Source organism: Dermacentor andersoni, chromosome 6 (genome assembly GCF_023375885.2).
Source record: "Dermacentor andersoni chromosome 6, qqDerAnde1_hic_scaffold, whole genome shotgun sequence".
NCBI classification, from domain to species: Eukaryota; Metazoa; Arthropoda; class Arachnida; order Ixodida; family Ixodidae; genus Dermacentor; species Dermacentor andersoni.
In genome coordinates, this window is record NC_092819.1 from 24,753,874 (window position 1) to 24,768,309 (window position 14,436).

Here is a 14,436-nt window from a genome sequence, read left to right on the forward strand (position 1 = left end):
TCACTTGCAATTTTACGAGACCTGGAAAATTTAATGTGATAGATGCAACACGATGAATGACGTAGACCGGATTTAAATGCACTAAAACTAATAATAAGAAAGGAAGGAGATTTAACTTGGGTAATCGCTCGGAATCAATAATATATTCCTGGACGGCGGCGCAAACATCCGCGTGAAGTGTACCGTACCGTTCAGTTGGTAGCGTGATCCTAAGCTTCTTCCGCTCCTTCGATTACTAATGCGTGCCGCAGCATAAAGCAAAAATGAAACGAAATAGAAAATTGTCATTCACCTGAGAGTACCGCGAAACCACAAAGGAAACCGGAGGATCAACCTTGCGTTTCCCAAGGTGCCTCCCTGTAGCTGGCAGATTTCCGCCGGAGTGCTTTACCATATTCAGTGCCCTATACGCTCCTAGTTGCCGATTACTTATAAGCATAGCTCTACTATCAGCTAGACTGGTTAGCTCAGGTTGTACACGGTAACCGCCCCGGAAAGGCGTTGTTCCTGGGTTCGATCGCCGAACCGGAACGAATGTTTGTTAAACCGCGTGGCGTTCTGCCTGAGAAACTCGTTTGGGTTGCTTTCATAGCTACGTGCTGCCTCTCAGGCAGATTACAATTTTTACCTGTCATGAAACCTCCTTCGCCACTAGTGCATTACCGCAGAACCACTTCGCCAGGGCACAAAAAAAAAAATAAATAAATAAACGCCGACGCAGTGAGGTACGCTAAAGGACTGTGTCACTGTCTTACTTATGCTGCCTTACTTATAAAAAACAGACCTTTCAATATTTGTTGACTAGTGACTAGTATTGACTAGTGATTAGTGTTGACTTGTTCCGGCGTTGCGCGTCAGTGCGAATTAAAACCAACTAGCCCCGATCTGTGATCATCTATTAGATGAGCTGGCTTGCCATATAGCCTTGCTTCTAACCTTGTAATGCCCTAACACAGTTTTACATCAGGGAAAATTAGAACAACTTGTTGAGGTTTCTTTCTCGCCATGGAAATCTAGCACATTTGTTGGAAAAAAAAATGCAGACATGTCTGCACAGCGCAAAAGACGAAGGCAGAAGAAATGTCACAACAGTGGCACCGTTATTTGTTATTATTAAATGTTATTTGATTGTTGAAATTAATCAATTAGTAATTTGGTTTACTGAACTTCGCACAAGTAGAATTTATCTACTGTCTATCAGAAGCGCTACTATATAGGCCATGCGATCCGTTTCCTGTGCTTAAAACACGTTCTTGGGGTATTAAACTCAACGGTAGCATATACCAGATGTTCTATATTTTTTTTAATTACACCAAGATTTTAAAGATTGCCTGCGGCAGATAGCACAATTCTAAAATTTGAGCTGAATTACTTAATTAGGCGGTCGCCACATCTACGAGAAATCAAAATGCTTAATTGAATGACTGCCTTGGGTACACTAATTAACTTTTTATTTAATTACATTACTGCACATATTTCAATCTGCGAATTGTAGCCGGTGAGTTCGAAAGGCATATCCGCATGAAGCCAATTATCACCAGTTTGGAAATATTAATTTTCAAAATGTCCGACGAAATTCATTGGCGTTCAGCTTGCTTTTGTGCACCAATGCATGAAACAGCATTTTCTGTAAGAACTAAGTGGAACAGCATTGCGTTTTTACCGCAAGTTGGACCGCGCATATGTCGAAACCGGCGGCATCCTCCGAATTCGTTCCAAGTCGACATGACTTGCAAACTCACTAGCTACAATGACTATATTGAGATATGCACCGTAAGGTGATAGTTAAAAATGACTTAGTGTAATGATGTGAATTAGTCGATTAAGCATTTGATGTCCCGTAAATTTAATGGCCGCCTCGTTAGAATTGTGCTATTTGTCAAAGTCAATTTATAAAAATTTGGTGCAGCAAAAAACAAACACCCTATACGATGCGTTGGATTGCTTATGATGCGTTAGAGGTTTGCTAGAGCCCTCTGCTTGGCCTTTCAGCGGAAAAATAAATAACGTTATAAATCAACCGGTCGATGTGAGAGCGCGCAGGCGCGCGCGAGCGTCAGCACTCGGCTTGCGTTGAAAACAGTTTGACAGCTTGATGCGTACGCGCTAAGGAAACGAACAACAAAACCATCGGGTCTCGCTATAGCAGGGCTTGGCGCGAACAAAGTCCACTGTTTTCGCGGCTCCTCTCGTGGGCAGCGAGGCGGCGAGCGCAGGACATTGCCGATGCGGAATTTTCACTTCTCCCCGGCGTTTATTTCCTTCCCGCTTCCCGCGCCTGAGTTGGCGCGTCATAAAGGCAAACGGGTTTTCCGGATGTTGCTGACCGGGCGACGCAGACACTCCTCCCGGTATCGTACGGGCACGTGCGACCTTGACTTGCGCGCGGCGAGCGCAAAGAGTTACTGCTCGGTCTCCTCAATAGCGCGCAGCGCTGAGTAGGGCACATGGCGTACATTTCGCGCTAACACGAAGGCAAACACTCAAGCCGGTGCTTTTGAAAAAAAAGCTGCCTTACTTATATAAAAACGGGCCTTTCAATATTTGTTGACTAGCTACTAGTGTTGACTAATAACATTTTAAATAGTTGGTCAAACAACTTTTCTTGCAGATGCGATAGGTGACAACCTCAGTCAACGATGTTTGCTACAGAGTTATAATACTGAAAAAACCTGCTCTTGGAACTCTCCTTTGCTGCGCCTCGATGAATCACTGGTTAAGCGGGACTGCGGCTAATCGCGAATCACGAGGTCGCAAGTTCGACTCCTGGCCGGGGCAGCCACATTCCGAAGAGGGTGGAATGAAAAATAAGAAGCCTCGAGTATAGTGCTCCGGTTGCACGTTAAAGGGATACTAACGGGGAAAGCTAAATCAGTTTAGGCTGATAAAGTGTCATTTCAGAGCTCTATTACCGTTTTTCTGGCGTATCACGCCTCCTGTGAAGGTCGGATTTCTTTTTTTTTTTTTGGGGGGGGGGGGGGGGGGGGCATTCTGTCCTTCTAACAAAAAACCTCAGTTGTAGAAATTAATCCGAGATTAGTTGCACCGTTTCCCTTGCGGTCCGTGTCTTCCTCTGGTATGTGAAACCCCAAATCATTCTTCTTATTTAACGTTATTTTAAATGAGTACCGGGACAAGGGCAACTACTCTAAACTACCTCTCGGCTGTTCCATTTCGTGTACAGCCGACCACAAACGTTTAAGGAACACGGGTCGTATGACGAAGGTGAACTTTATGCTCTGGTAAGACATAGTGCTTCTAATTTAATAGATCGCTGAGTAGGCCTCTATGTGTACTAGATATCGGAACTTTGAATTATGAGCTATGTGTGCAGGCTTCGCGTTAATTCAGATTTTTCGCCTATCCAATATTCTATGAACATTTGTGGCCGACTGTACTTGATGGAGATAAGAGTGTGGGATGAGTAAAACACTGTAGTCAGAAAAAGAAAAGAATTAAAGAATACATGAAAATATATCAAACGATCTGGACGAGGTTTCCATAAATGGACCTGTGCTCGTCAAAGGCGGCCTTGCCATTTCTAGCATGTCCGTTTCCTGTTTGCTTCTAGTGAGGTGACGTAATCAAGCATAACAACCAGCAACAACACTTGATGTCTCCTCGCTAACAACACGCTTAACTAACCTGCCAAGGCTGACAAGACCACCTTTGACAATGATGATGATGACAACTGTCTGGTTATTTCTCAAGTACGCTCCACAATGCACTAATGCACTGCCGCCCACGGAGGGTAGATTTGAAATGCTATTGCATTTAATAATAACGATGATTTGGTTTCTATGAACTTTGCCACTACGAATACAAAATTTCTTTAGGTATAACTATAATATGTAGATACTATAAAATAGATTAGAAGAGCCCTAAGATTGGCTAGATTCGACATGTTTATCGGTTCGATTCAAGGGAAGAGAAAAAAAAAGAAACTTTCGCTGTTACCATGAAAGAAAAGTAACGAGAGGAAAGGCATGGAGGCCCACGAGATAACCCTCTGGTTTGTTACCCTACAATGGCGGTGAATGAAATGAGAACAGAACGACACTCTTCCCAACTTGCTCAAATATCCATTGAAAAAGTACGCAGTGGGTTACCAGTGTTTACAAGCCTGCTTTGTGCCTCCGCTGAATGCCACCCGCTGCAGCATCCCGTAACACTGCATAGTACTAGCGACGATGGTATAACGTACACGCATCACAGCGCGCGGGTAAAACCCGCCTCACGGCCCACTCCGCCGTCTCGGCAAACGCCCGTCCGCCGGTGCCCTGCAATTACGCAAGCTAACGCGCCCACTGATGAATGGTGCATCTTATTACCGGTACTTCTGCTTCTGAATGGGGGCGCTGTGTACGAAAATAGGCAAGGAGGGAACACGGCGGCACGAAGATAGCCGACTGACAGGGACAGCGTGGCACCGGGCTCTCGGGGCCATTTCGAGAGACCGCCGAATGTATGCATTACAGTATTGGATACCGAGACTTAGAATACATTGTCGTTACGAACGATGCCTAAGCACTGATAACTTCGAAGAAATATGCGTCGATAGGATACGGAGGGCTATCATTACACTGGCGCAGTCGAGGTATGCGCCGTTCCCACTCGCCTGCATGGTAGGGTAGAAGGGATATTCGCTGAGCAAACCCGGTGAGACACAGTGAACGCGAAACAGACTCCCTAGCTTGAGTCGCTGGGAGCTCCACTAGAGTTTTTACTGTCTTTCAACGGGTTAATGTCTACGTGTGAATGCACTCCCTGGAAGAAAAATGTTCCTTATTTTAGAAAGACGACAGATGCTAGCAAGAGTACCAATGTCAACGATTTGCTTCAGATGTGCGTGAAATGACAGCTGACCTTACTGTTTCTTTTTTTGCTGCCTTTTATTTCAGAAGCTGTTATATTGCTGTACATTAAGGGCGTAAAATATTATGCTTGCTCTTTATTGGAGGAATCATCGGTGGATTTGTAAAGCATCCTGAAAGGGCACCAGTCTACGAACCACGCAACGGACATTTTGTAACAGCGTTTCTTTGAATGTCATCAAAATATTTATGGTCGCCGGCGAGAGAGAGAGAGAGAGAGAGAGTGCGCGGAGCTGGACAAGCTGCTTGCGATTAAATGTAGAATAGATAATCTTAGGAGTATTTCTTGTCGGGCCAGTTTGGTGAATCTATTAGAAGAGGGCCGCACATTGACTCGCACACGCAGAGAAGGACGGGCACTACAGGCGATCGTCTTGTCTGTCCTTCTCTTTGTGCACATGTGTCAATTTGCGCCCCTATTCTAACAGAATATAGAGAGTGGGTTGATTATCGCACATACCGCAAATAAGCCTGTCGAGACTCAATAGTTGTGCAGAGTATGTGAACAGTCATGAGTCAAAAGTGCGTGCGAAAATATAAAACCCGAAAACCAAACGTTAACTCTACGCCCGGTACTTATAGCTCCTTCCCGTAGGCTGCGCGAATGCTGAGTCACGGGTTCGTGCTATTTAGGAGAGCACGTCAGGACAGTCGGCTGGACAGCAGACGGCAGAACAGTGACGAAGATTAAGTGTGTTCTAATTCTTCATACATTCTTATTATTTATGGACTTTAGCGCAGACGGCAACCGGCCAGAAGATCTACGATGCCACTTTTGGAATATTTAAAGCCAATACACATACCCTTCTTATTCGGTCTCTCAGTGGTGGCTCAGTCACTATATTCCGTTGCATACATAACAGTCAACGCTGTGGAGGCTTGAGCGACTTCTTGCAATGGCTTCGTTCGCACTTGAATATAGTTCGATGTTTTTTGACCGCAACTGTGGCCGACTGTTGTTCATATATAGGCTCAGTATTGAATGAAACAAGTTTTAAGCCTTAGAAACAAAACACACTGTGGCATACGGCTGCTAATGCGTTGTTTTAGATCATTTTTCTTGTTCTTTTCGTGTTTTTTATTTGCAACCCGTCGCCAGGAGCGTCACGTGCATGCTCGCGCGAGCGAACGCTGTTGCCGCGCAGCGAAGCATGGATGAAGCGTAGACGGAACGCGCGGATCGATAACTTTTCTTGGCCGAAACACTTGCGTAGCTTCCACAGCGTTGACTGCTATGTATGGAAAGGAGTATAGTTGAGAGATTGGGGCCGGCACTGTTTCAACGAACCCACTAGATAACGGCGACGATGCTCAACGCAAAAATACGCTTGACATGAAGTGTCTCCGAAACTCGGTTCCCAGATGACCATAATTTGCGCCGATCGCTACAGCGCCTAAAGTCAGACTTGATCCACACTCATCGCAAAGACAGCAACGACTTTATTGCCGAACGAGAGAATGGTGGGATTCGACGACCCAAAGCGATACGGGGGCTATGAAACGCGCCTCAGCAGAAGGGCCCCCGAATTAATACTGAGCGCGAGAGTTTCATTAAAGAAACAATAAAAGGGAATATTAGGCTACACAGTATTAGTAAATTATGCTTCTGCGATAGAAAAGCGGCCACTGTTACCGCGAAAGTAAGCCTGTTAAGCCAGGATAGACGCATAGCCTCAAGAACGAAACAGTTGGTGCCGCGGCCCCTATGATTTTTTTGCACCAGCTCGTCGTACCCGTTCTTCGAGTTAAAGATACTAGGACCGTGGCCACGCCCGTCACTGACATTAAAAGCGATTCGTGCACTAGTACACTACTTGAAGTGCACCGGCTTAAGAGACCGTTTATAGTGTCCCTGTGCATCCTCCCACACGCACTCAGTGCTCACTATCTCCCTTTCTTCCTCTGTCTATTCTCCTTTCCCCCAGTGAAGGGTAGCAAACCGGATGCTCGTCTGGTTGACTTCCCTGCCTTTCCTGTCCTTTCTCTCTCTCTCTCTCTCTCGTCGTGACGTCATGGATTTTCGCAACGTGTGCTGAGGTCTAATTGTTCAGCTGTAAAGAAGGATAGCATCACATGGGGAAAAGCAAAAAAAAATACAGCCTAGCAAACTTATACAGCTCTTCCTGTGCCAAAACGGACTAAGTACGAGAAAATACCTTAAAATCTATGACGCTACACTGACATGCCGGTGGTGAAGTTTAGGCCAGTCTTCGTTTTCTCCACCAGTAGCCAACGGTTTTTGCTCAAACTACTCAAAATAGTATGTTGAAAGAACACATTAACAGTGCGAGCGGATTTGGTGTAGCTACGCTGCAGTGTCTCTTGCGTGCAAGGAATAAAAGTTAATTCTGAGGTTTACGTTCCAGATCCGTTGTATGATTATGAGGCATGCCCTAGTGGGTACTCTCCGGATAAATTCCCACCCCTTAGGTTCTGTAACGTGTACCTAAATCTAAGTGGAGCAATGTTTTGGAATTTCACCCCCATCGATACGCGGCCGCCGCGGCCCGCGTACTCCACCATCATCGGCACAGTACGATACGGCCACCGCCGTCTGGAATCGAACCCGATACATCATGCCCAGCAGCAGAATGCAAGAGCGATGATGTGTCGATAACGAAATAAGAGGACTCGTGCAGCCAATTGGTGCCTTTCTGAATCCCAGCAATGTATACTATTCAAAAAAGAAAAATAGAAACGCGTTATTGCCTATAGGTAGCGCTAATCATTTCAATATGTGATTTCATTTATACACATAACCGTAATTGCCACGAGTTCCACGTCTGGGTCATTGGCGAAGAACCACGTGCTTTTTCGAAAAGGCAAGCAGTGCATGAGAAGGCTGCTCATTTATAAGATATACCTCTTCATCCTAATTTTTTGTTACTCTGTTTATGTTGATTCGGGAAGTGAACCGCTTGACGCCTAAACTGAATCACACCTAATAAAAACACTTCAATTTGTCAAGCTTGTGATTTGGGCACGTGAATGAATGAAGCCACGCGTAGATTTTTTTTTTATTTTTAATGCGATGTTCAGCAGGATGAAAATATGCTCGTGTAGAACCTGCTTCTTCGAATGTGGTGCGGTGAAACACTAATACGCTGCTGTCGGAGAAGTAACGACGCGTGATATCTCAATTTAAGTGGTGCTCATTAAGTTATCTCGCCCCCAGGAAAGAGGTTCAAAAGCGGCACGTGTCAAAATTCCCCCCATCAAGATAGAGAACGTCAAAATAAACGAAACATCAGAACTTCTGGTGTATGTTTCAGAAGAAGATCTGAGAAAGATCCAACGTCACTCACCTGAAGTTCCCACTTGTTCCGCATGCTGAAGCTGCCTGTACTTGAGTTGTCTTCAATCACCGATTGCCCGGAACGCGCCGTACTGCCGTTGCCCAGATCTCACCGAAGCCGTAATATATGCCCAGCGCCGGCTACTATTTAGCTTTCCATCTTCTGGTGTATTACCACACCGATATGGAATCCATTGTCCGGTTGGCGTCCGCACCGGCCTTGCGGCGATAACGGCTATCTCGGCTCAGTGTTCCTGTTCTTCTTGTCACCCGCCGCGACGATCCCGGTTGAATTGCGCCGCCACACTTTCACAAAGTCAACAAGGGCGCGAGTAAAGCTGCGGAGATACGCACCCTCCCGCGGAGAACGCGTCCGAGCGGCACCGACTATCAAAAGAGAAATTGCGTGAAGCCGAGCCGACGAATCGCAATAACGTATGCAGACAGAGAGCGCCGCGTCGCACGGCAGGACGCTTTGGCTGCTTTTTTCCCAAAGGCCTTGCGTGCCGCTACTCGTTGGCTTTCGGACAGGTTTCTGGGCCTTCTTTCTTTCAGCTCGCGACGCGCGCGCGCGGATCAACGAAGAAGGCGAGAGCGCCAGTAGCGAGGGTTTGCCGCGACGGGGCACGTGATCGTTACGAGCGTGAAAGTAAGTGACACGAGCCTAATAGCGGGCTTACGCTCGCCGGTCGGCCAGTATTCCCCGTCCGCAACTCGCATATTTGCACTCTCTTCCCCGAGATGGCTGATCGGCTGTTTGTTCGCAAACAACGGGACACTGTTCCCTCCCCCTTTTCGCTCGTTCGTCTCTCCACTTGGTGGCAGACTCTGCCTAGAACCGCCGGCCTTACCCTCTCTCCCCTGTGCAGGTTAATGTAGGTCGCCGCGCTCTGTCAGCTTTCCGTGAGAGCGTAGCCGCAGCCGGCGTGCAATGCATCTTTTCTAGCGCCCGCGCGCCCGCAAGGAGTGACGTTTTCACCCACACCTTTTCTGGCTTTCAGCTCGCGCTTCTCTTTCTCATCACGTTCTCTCTCTCTCCTACGTTTTCCCCCTCGCAACACACATGCGCACGCTGCACCCGAAAGTAGATTACGGGATTCGGCCTCGTTTCCTTTTCTGCGTGCTCTTTCCGTCCTTGCGGTTCTTTCGTGACGCCCGAAGCCGCAGTTACCGCTTGTACTCGAGACTTGCTTTGGCTTTGCAGTTTGTGGAAGTGCTGCAGGAAATGCGTGAAAACGTGCGCGATAACCTAGGAAAAAGGGGTGACAGAACGTGTGTTTTCTGCGTGGACGCCTGAGGATTACGTTTCTCGCAAAGAAACGCGGGACGCGGTTTCTATTTGCGTGACCGTTTAAGGTTCGAACCGACATGGGTTCCTTCCTCCTTTTTTTCTTGAGGGGGGGGGGGGGGGGGGGGGGGGGCTGGGTCATTTTCTTTCCATTCTCGTGGTGTAGTGACAAATAGAAATGCGTATCTTCTTCCTCGCGTGCGTTAATTCTAGATAAAGTGCGTGTATTGATTGGGTTTGGTGTGGTGAGCTTCTCGAAGGAAACACGAGAGAGTTTTGCTCAAACACCTTCTGGTGTATATTGTGAACCGACTACCGGTGAAGCCGTGATTACGTGCAGCTGTACTTCGCGTCTCTGTGCGGAGTGCATATTTAGCCGCAGGATGAACTAGGCCTGGAAGTTATGGGTACACGGTACACATGCCGAACTTCCTAGCAGAAAGCGTCTATGAAAGCTCTCCTAGAAAGGTAGCACACACACACACAAAACAAATGTAAGTAGAGAATACCTACTTTACCTCGCATAAAGAGGCGTCTAGGCCTCGTCCATAACAGCAATGGAAGTAGAACTAATATAGGACCAATGTGGGATTATATTGGCCTTACGCATGCCTCAATTAGATTTCCATCGGCTGAGCTTCTAGTGCTACTCATCTATCGCTTTTGGTAAGTTGATCACGGAGACCACGCATGTAGGATATACGTGCTTCCATTCGTGGTGCTACAATGTTAAAACACCGTAGGCGCAAACTGCACGTCCTGCACCTTTAATGCAGACCCAACATTGGCAAGACAACGAGTGAAGTAACAAATGACGGTATAGTTGAAGCCGGCTGCTTCGCAATGCATCATATGCAGCAAGCATTTGAAGTTACCACTTAGGCCACCGAGTTGAGTTCATTTCAATACACCTAAAAACTAAGAAATCTTACGGCCCAAGGTTGGTTCTAGTGGCGACCGTGATAAAGCCAATAGAGTCTGGTGGCATCTTAGGTTGCAGCTCCGCCGCGTCAGCGTCCGTGTTGAAGAAATCTTATAGCTGCTTTAAGAGCTGCTTTTTTAGCTCAGGCCCAAATCCGACGCGGCCTATACAAGTACATGTAAAACGCAAAGCTTCCTCCTAAAAAAAAAAATGAGAAGCTTCCTCTAAAGAGGAAGCTTCAGCTCGGACCTAACTCCGACGCAGCCTATTCAAATACATGTAAAACGCAAAAACGTTTTTCGGAGATATACCCTGGACCGAATTTGATTAAATTTGCTGCATTTGAGAAAGAAAGCTAAATTCTAGTGACTGTTGGAAGCGTAATTTCTATTTAGGGCCTAAATTTTGTTAAAAGTTTTCGAAAATTCGCAAGTTCGAAAGATATAGAAGCACAAAGTTTACAAATTAATCGCTCTGCATCAAGAACGGATATCGCAGTTCTGTAAACGGCATCCATTAGATCATTCAAAGCCGAAAATTCAATATGTCAATTTATATCTTACGTGAATTCGTTACGTGTGTACAAGAGTTCTGCAAAAGCTAAATTTTCATATTACTATTTTTTTTTAGATTCTTGTGTAACATATCAATTTTGTCCGCTTTAGATGTACTATCAGGTGCAATTAACATAATTGCGATATAATTTTTATTGCTGAGTCACAGAGTTGGAATCTTAATAGTTTCGTTTTCTGAAACTTTGCGATTTTTTGCTGGTTTTTAAGAAAAGATGTACGCCTTCCAGCGCACAGAGAGAGAGCGAGAGAAATAACTTTTATTTATATAGCCGGCAAATTGGTGGAACATTTCTTTTTTTTTTTCATTCAAGGAAATTGTTCTATGCTTTCTTTCTCGGTGTTTGGTGCGTTTGCTCTGTCCGCTTCTTGTCGAGTAAGGTGGGCTAGGCCTAGAAATAGAGCACCAGTAAACGGTGACGATCCCCGAAATGGCGGGATCCAATTTGGCCGATCCCGGAGGCAATGTATTCGGCGGTTGCACGAATCACGCGGGTTAATTCCGTGGCGGGTTCTTCCGCGTCTTTCTGACCGGCCAGGCAGGCACGTAAACGCTGTGCTCCAAAAAGAGTCGCAGAAGATGAACGGTTTTGCACCATATTTAATTAACCGCTTCACGAACTTTGCGCCTCACATATTTCAAAATGTGCGTGAAATGCACCTTTTTTCTTTACCGTGATATTTGGTTATTATTCGTTGCATCTAACTCAGTTTAATTTCACTATTTTCAGTTATTAATATTCCGTCAATTTATTGTCCTCAACTCTTCCTCTCTCTCTTCTTTCTTGAAGGCTCGAGCCGCTCCACTAGGCCAATCCACCAGAGTGGGTAGCATCATTTCACTAACGAAGAACCAACCAAATTGGAAAGGCGAATGACAATCGTTAACCCCCCCGCCAATGTAGTAAAAGGAAAACCAAACCAAACCAAAGCAAACTATGACCCATTTCTCGAGGGAACAGTGGGTTCCCTCGCAGATTGTCTATTGCAATCAACAGCGTGATGGATGTGACCATTCCTGTGTGTTGGCGGCTGGGGGCCGCTGTTTGCACAACCCACTGCAGTGCGTTACAGCGAAACCAAGCGTAAACGCCGACAGCAGCGGCAGCGCCTTGACACCCTGGCGGTGCTCCCGGGCTACGACACAGATGCGAGGATCGACGAAGCTGAATGGCGCAAAATCGGAAGAAAAAAAAAAAAAAGACCGGTGCGCTTGGCTGGTCTCACTGCGGGAAGCTGCCGCGCGTGGTGTCCCATAAATTGTAGCCGAGGACGATGACGTTGCGTCACAGGGTGCATGTAAAGACGCGCGCGCAATACTGGTGGGGTCCTTGCCAAGAGCATGTAGCTGTTGTGGAGGTGAATAGCCCGTATGGTACATCCTTGACATGAGTCTATCTGCCTTCTGCTCACGATCAGTCAATGGTGCGTCTTCACTAATGATCTACCATCCGTTATAGCCGAAAAAATGCACCCTTTATGGAGACGATACGAACATGTTTATAACAGCTAGACCCGAAAATTATTTGTGCGACAAAGCTGCAACATCATTTAAAGAAAGGTAACGCTCTGGTTACACGCAAATAAACCTTTTGCTCACGCAGCTAGAAGTAACTAGGTTATCTTTTCTCCCTAAGAACACTCATTTAGCGTCTACTAACTTTCTTGTAATGAATAGCATACCATTAGGAGTTTGTCATGCAAGATTTCTCGGTATCTATTTCGATGCACAACTTTCGTGGCACGCACAATGTGCATATAACATCACTTAAAGTTCACTGTAAAATATGTCTTTTTTTACAGGTCACGTTGCCTTTTAGCGTTAAACGAACTGCTAAAGTTATGCTATAACAGTTCCATACATTCTCACATTACATATATATGCCATAGCAATTTACGGCTTCACCTACCAAAGAACGTTGAAGCCCCTTACAGTTGCACTGAACACAGTACCACAGGCTTTTCTCCTTGTACAAAAACAGGCTCACTCACGTAAGGCTATAAATTACTAAGCATACTGCCTCCCACAGTTGGTATCAAATATAATGTTTTACTACTTGCTTCCAAACTTTTACGTAACGCTATTCAGTGCCCTTCAATCAAACTAACATATCAAAAGCCCCACTTATTTAGTACAATATATCTAATACGGACCAACTATAAGCACCAAACATAAGACTAACAATTGAATATATTTTTTTTTATTACGTTGCAGCAAAACTTTGGGACATATTACCGCACAAACATCACATCATATACATCATTCCATCTGTATAACAAGCTTGTTCACGTTCACCCTTATTAACTTATGGATAACTCCTATGTTAGCAAAAAAAAAAATGCTTCTGTACGTTTTCCTTAATCTATTCTGTGCCTAACAGAAATTATTCCTAAAATGTATTTATTTTATGTACCTTGCAGTTCATTCACAGTCCCATATGTTAACAAATAGACCCTGCTACAACTCTTGAAACAGGTTCTGGGGCCCTGCCGAAATAAAGAAGGGATAAAAAAAATGTGCAGGAAATTATTATTAGTAAATGCGAAGCATTTCTTGGCGAACATTTGACACTTTGATAGTGCCTATCTATCTAGCCATCTACGTCTTGCTGCTCTTACGATCGTTAACTTTGTATGTACCGCAATTGGCATAGTATGACAAGAGTGTTTGACGAACATGATTAGATTAGATTATGGGATTTTACGTGCCAAAACCACTTTCTGATTATGAGACACGCCTTAGTGGGGGACTCCGAAAATTTCGACCACCTAGGGTTCTTTAACGTGCACCTAACTCTAAGTACATGGGTGTTTTCGCATTTCGCACCCATCGAAATGCGGCCACCGTGGTCGGGATTCGATCCCGTGACCTCGTGCTTAGCAGCCCAGCACCATAGCCACTAAGCAACCACGGCAGGTTGTATGACGAACATAAACGATCAATCATGACATGAATAACGTGACATGTGCGTCATGTAGGTCATCAAACAGCCGCCTACGTCATGGTCGTTTCGTTAACTTAGTATGTACCGCAATTGGCATAGTATGACAAGAGCGTACGACGAACATTAAACATGGTTGTTTCGTTAACTTAGTATGTACCGCAATTGACATAGTATGACAACAGCGTACGACGAATATAAAAGATAGCTAATAACATGAATGTGATGACATGCGTGTCATGTAGGTCATGAAACAGCCGTCTATATCGTGGTGCTCTCATGGTCTTTTCGTTAGCTTGGTATGTACCGCAGTTGGGATAGTACGACAAGAGCGTACGACAAACATAAAAGGTAGGTAATGACATGAATGTCTATATCTGTCTATATCTGTATATCTGTATATCTGTATATCTGTCTATACCTTGGTGCTCTCATGGTGGTTCCGTTAACTTGGAAGGCACGTTCACGTTCTATGCACTATGCTTCGCAAACTTCGCACAGGGCGTGAGATCTTCGCACAAGGCGTGAGATTTTCGCACAGGG

General features: G+C 45.4%; 1 protein-coding gene across 1 annotated transcript in view; it reads right to left on the reverse strand.

Moving 5' to 3' along the window:
• LOC126521689 (sodium-dependent nutrient amino acid transporter 1-like) overlaps nucleotides 1-8,701 on the reverse strand; it is a 33,691-nt gene extending 24,990 nt beyond the window's left edge. The window contains exon 1 of the mRNA XM_055065953.1: nucleotides 8,180-8,701. Coding sequence (XP_054921928.1) covers nucleotides 8,180-8,203 — 24 coding nt within the window. The 5' untranslated portion in view covers nucleotides 8,204-8,701. The remainder of the gene's footprint in view (nucleotides 1-8,179) is intronic.
• Between the last annotated feature and the right edge of the window lie 5,735 nt (nucleotides 8,702-14,436).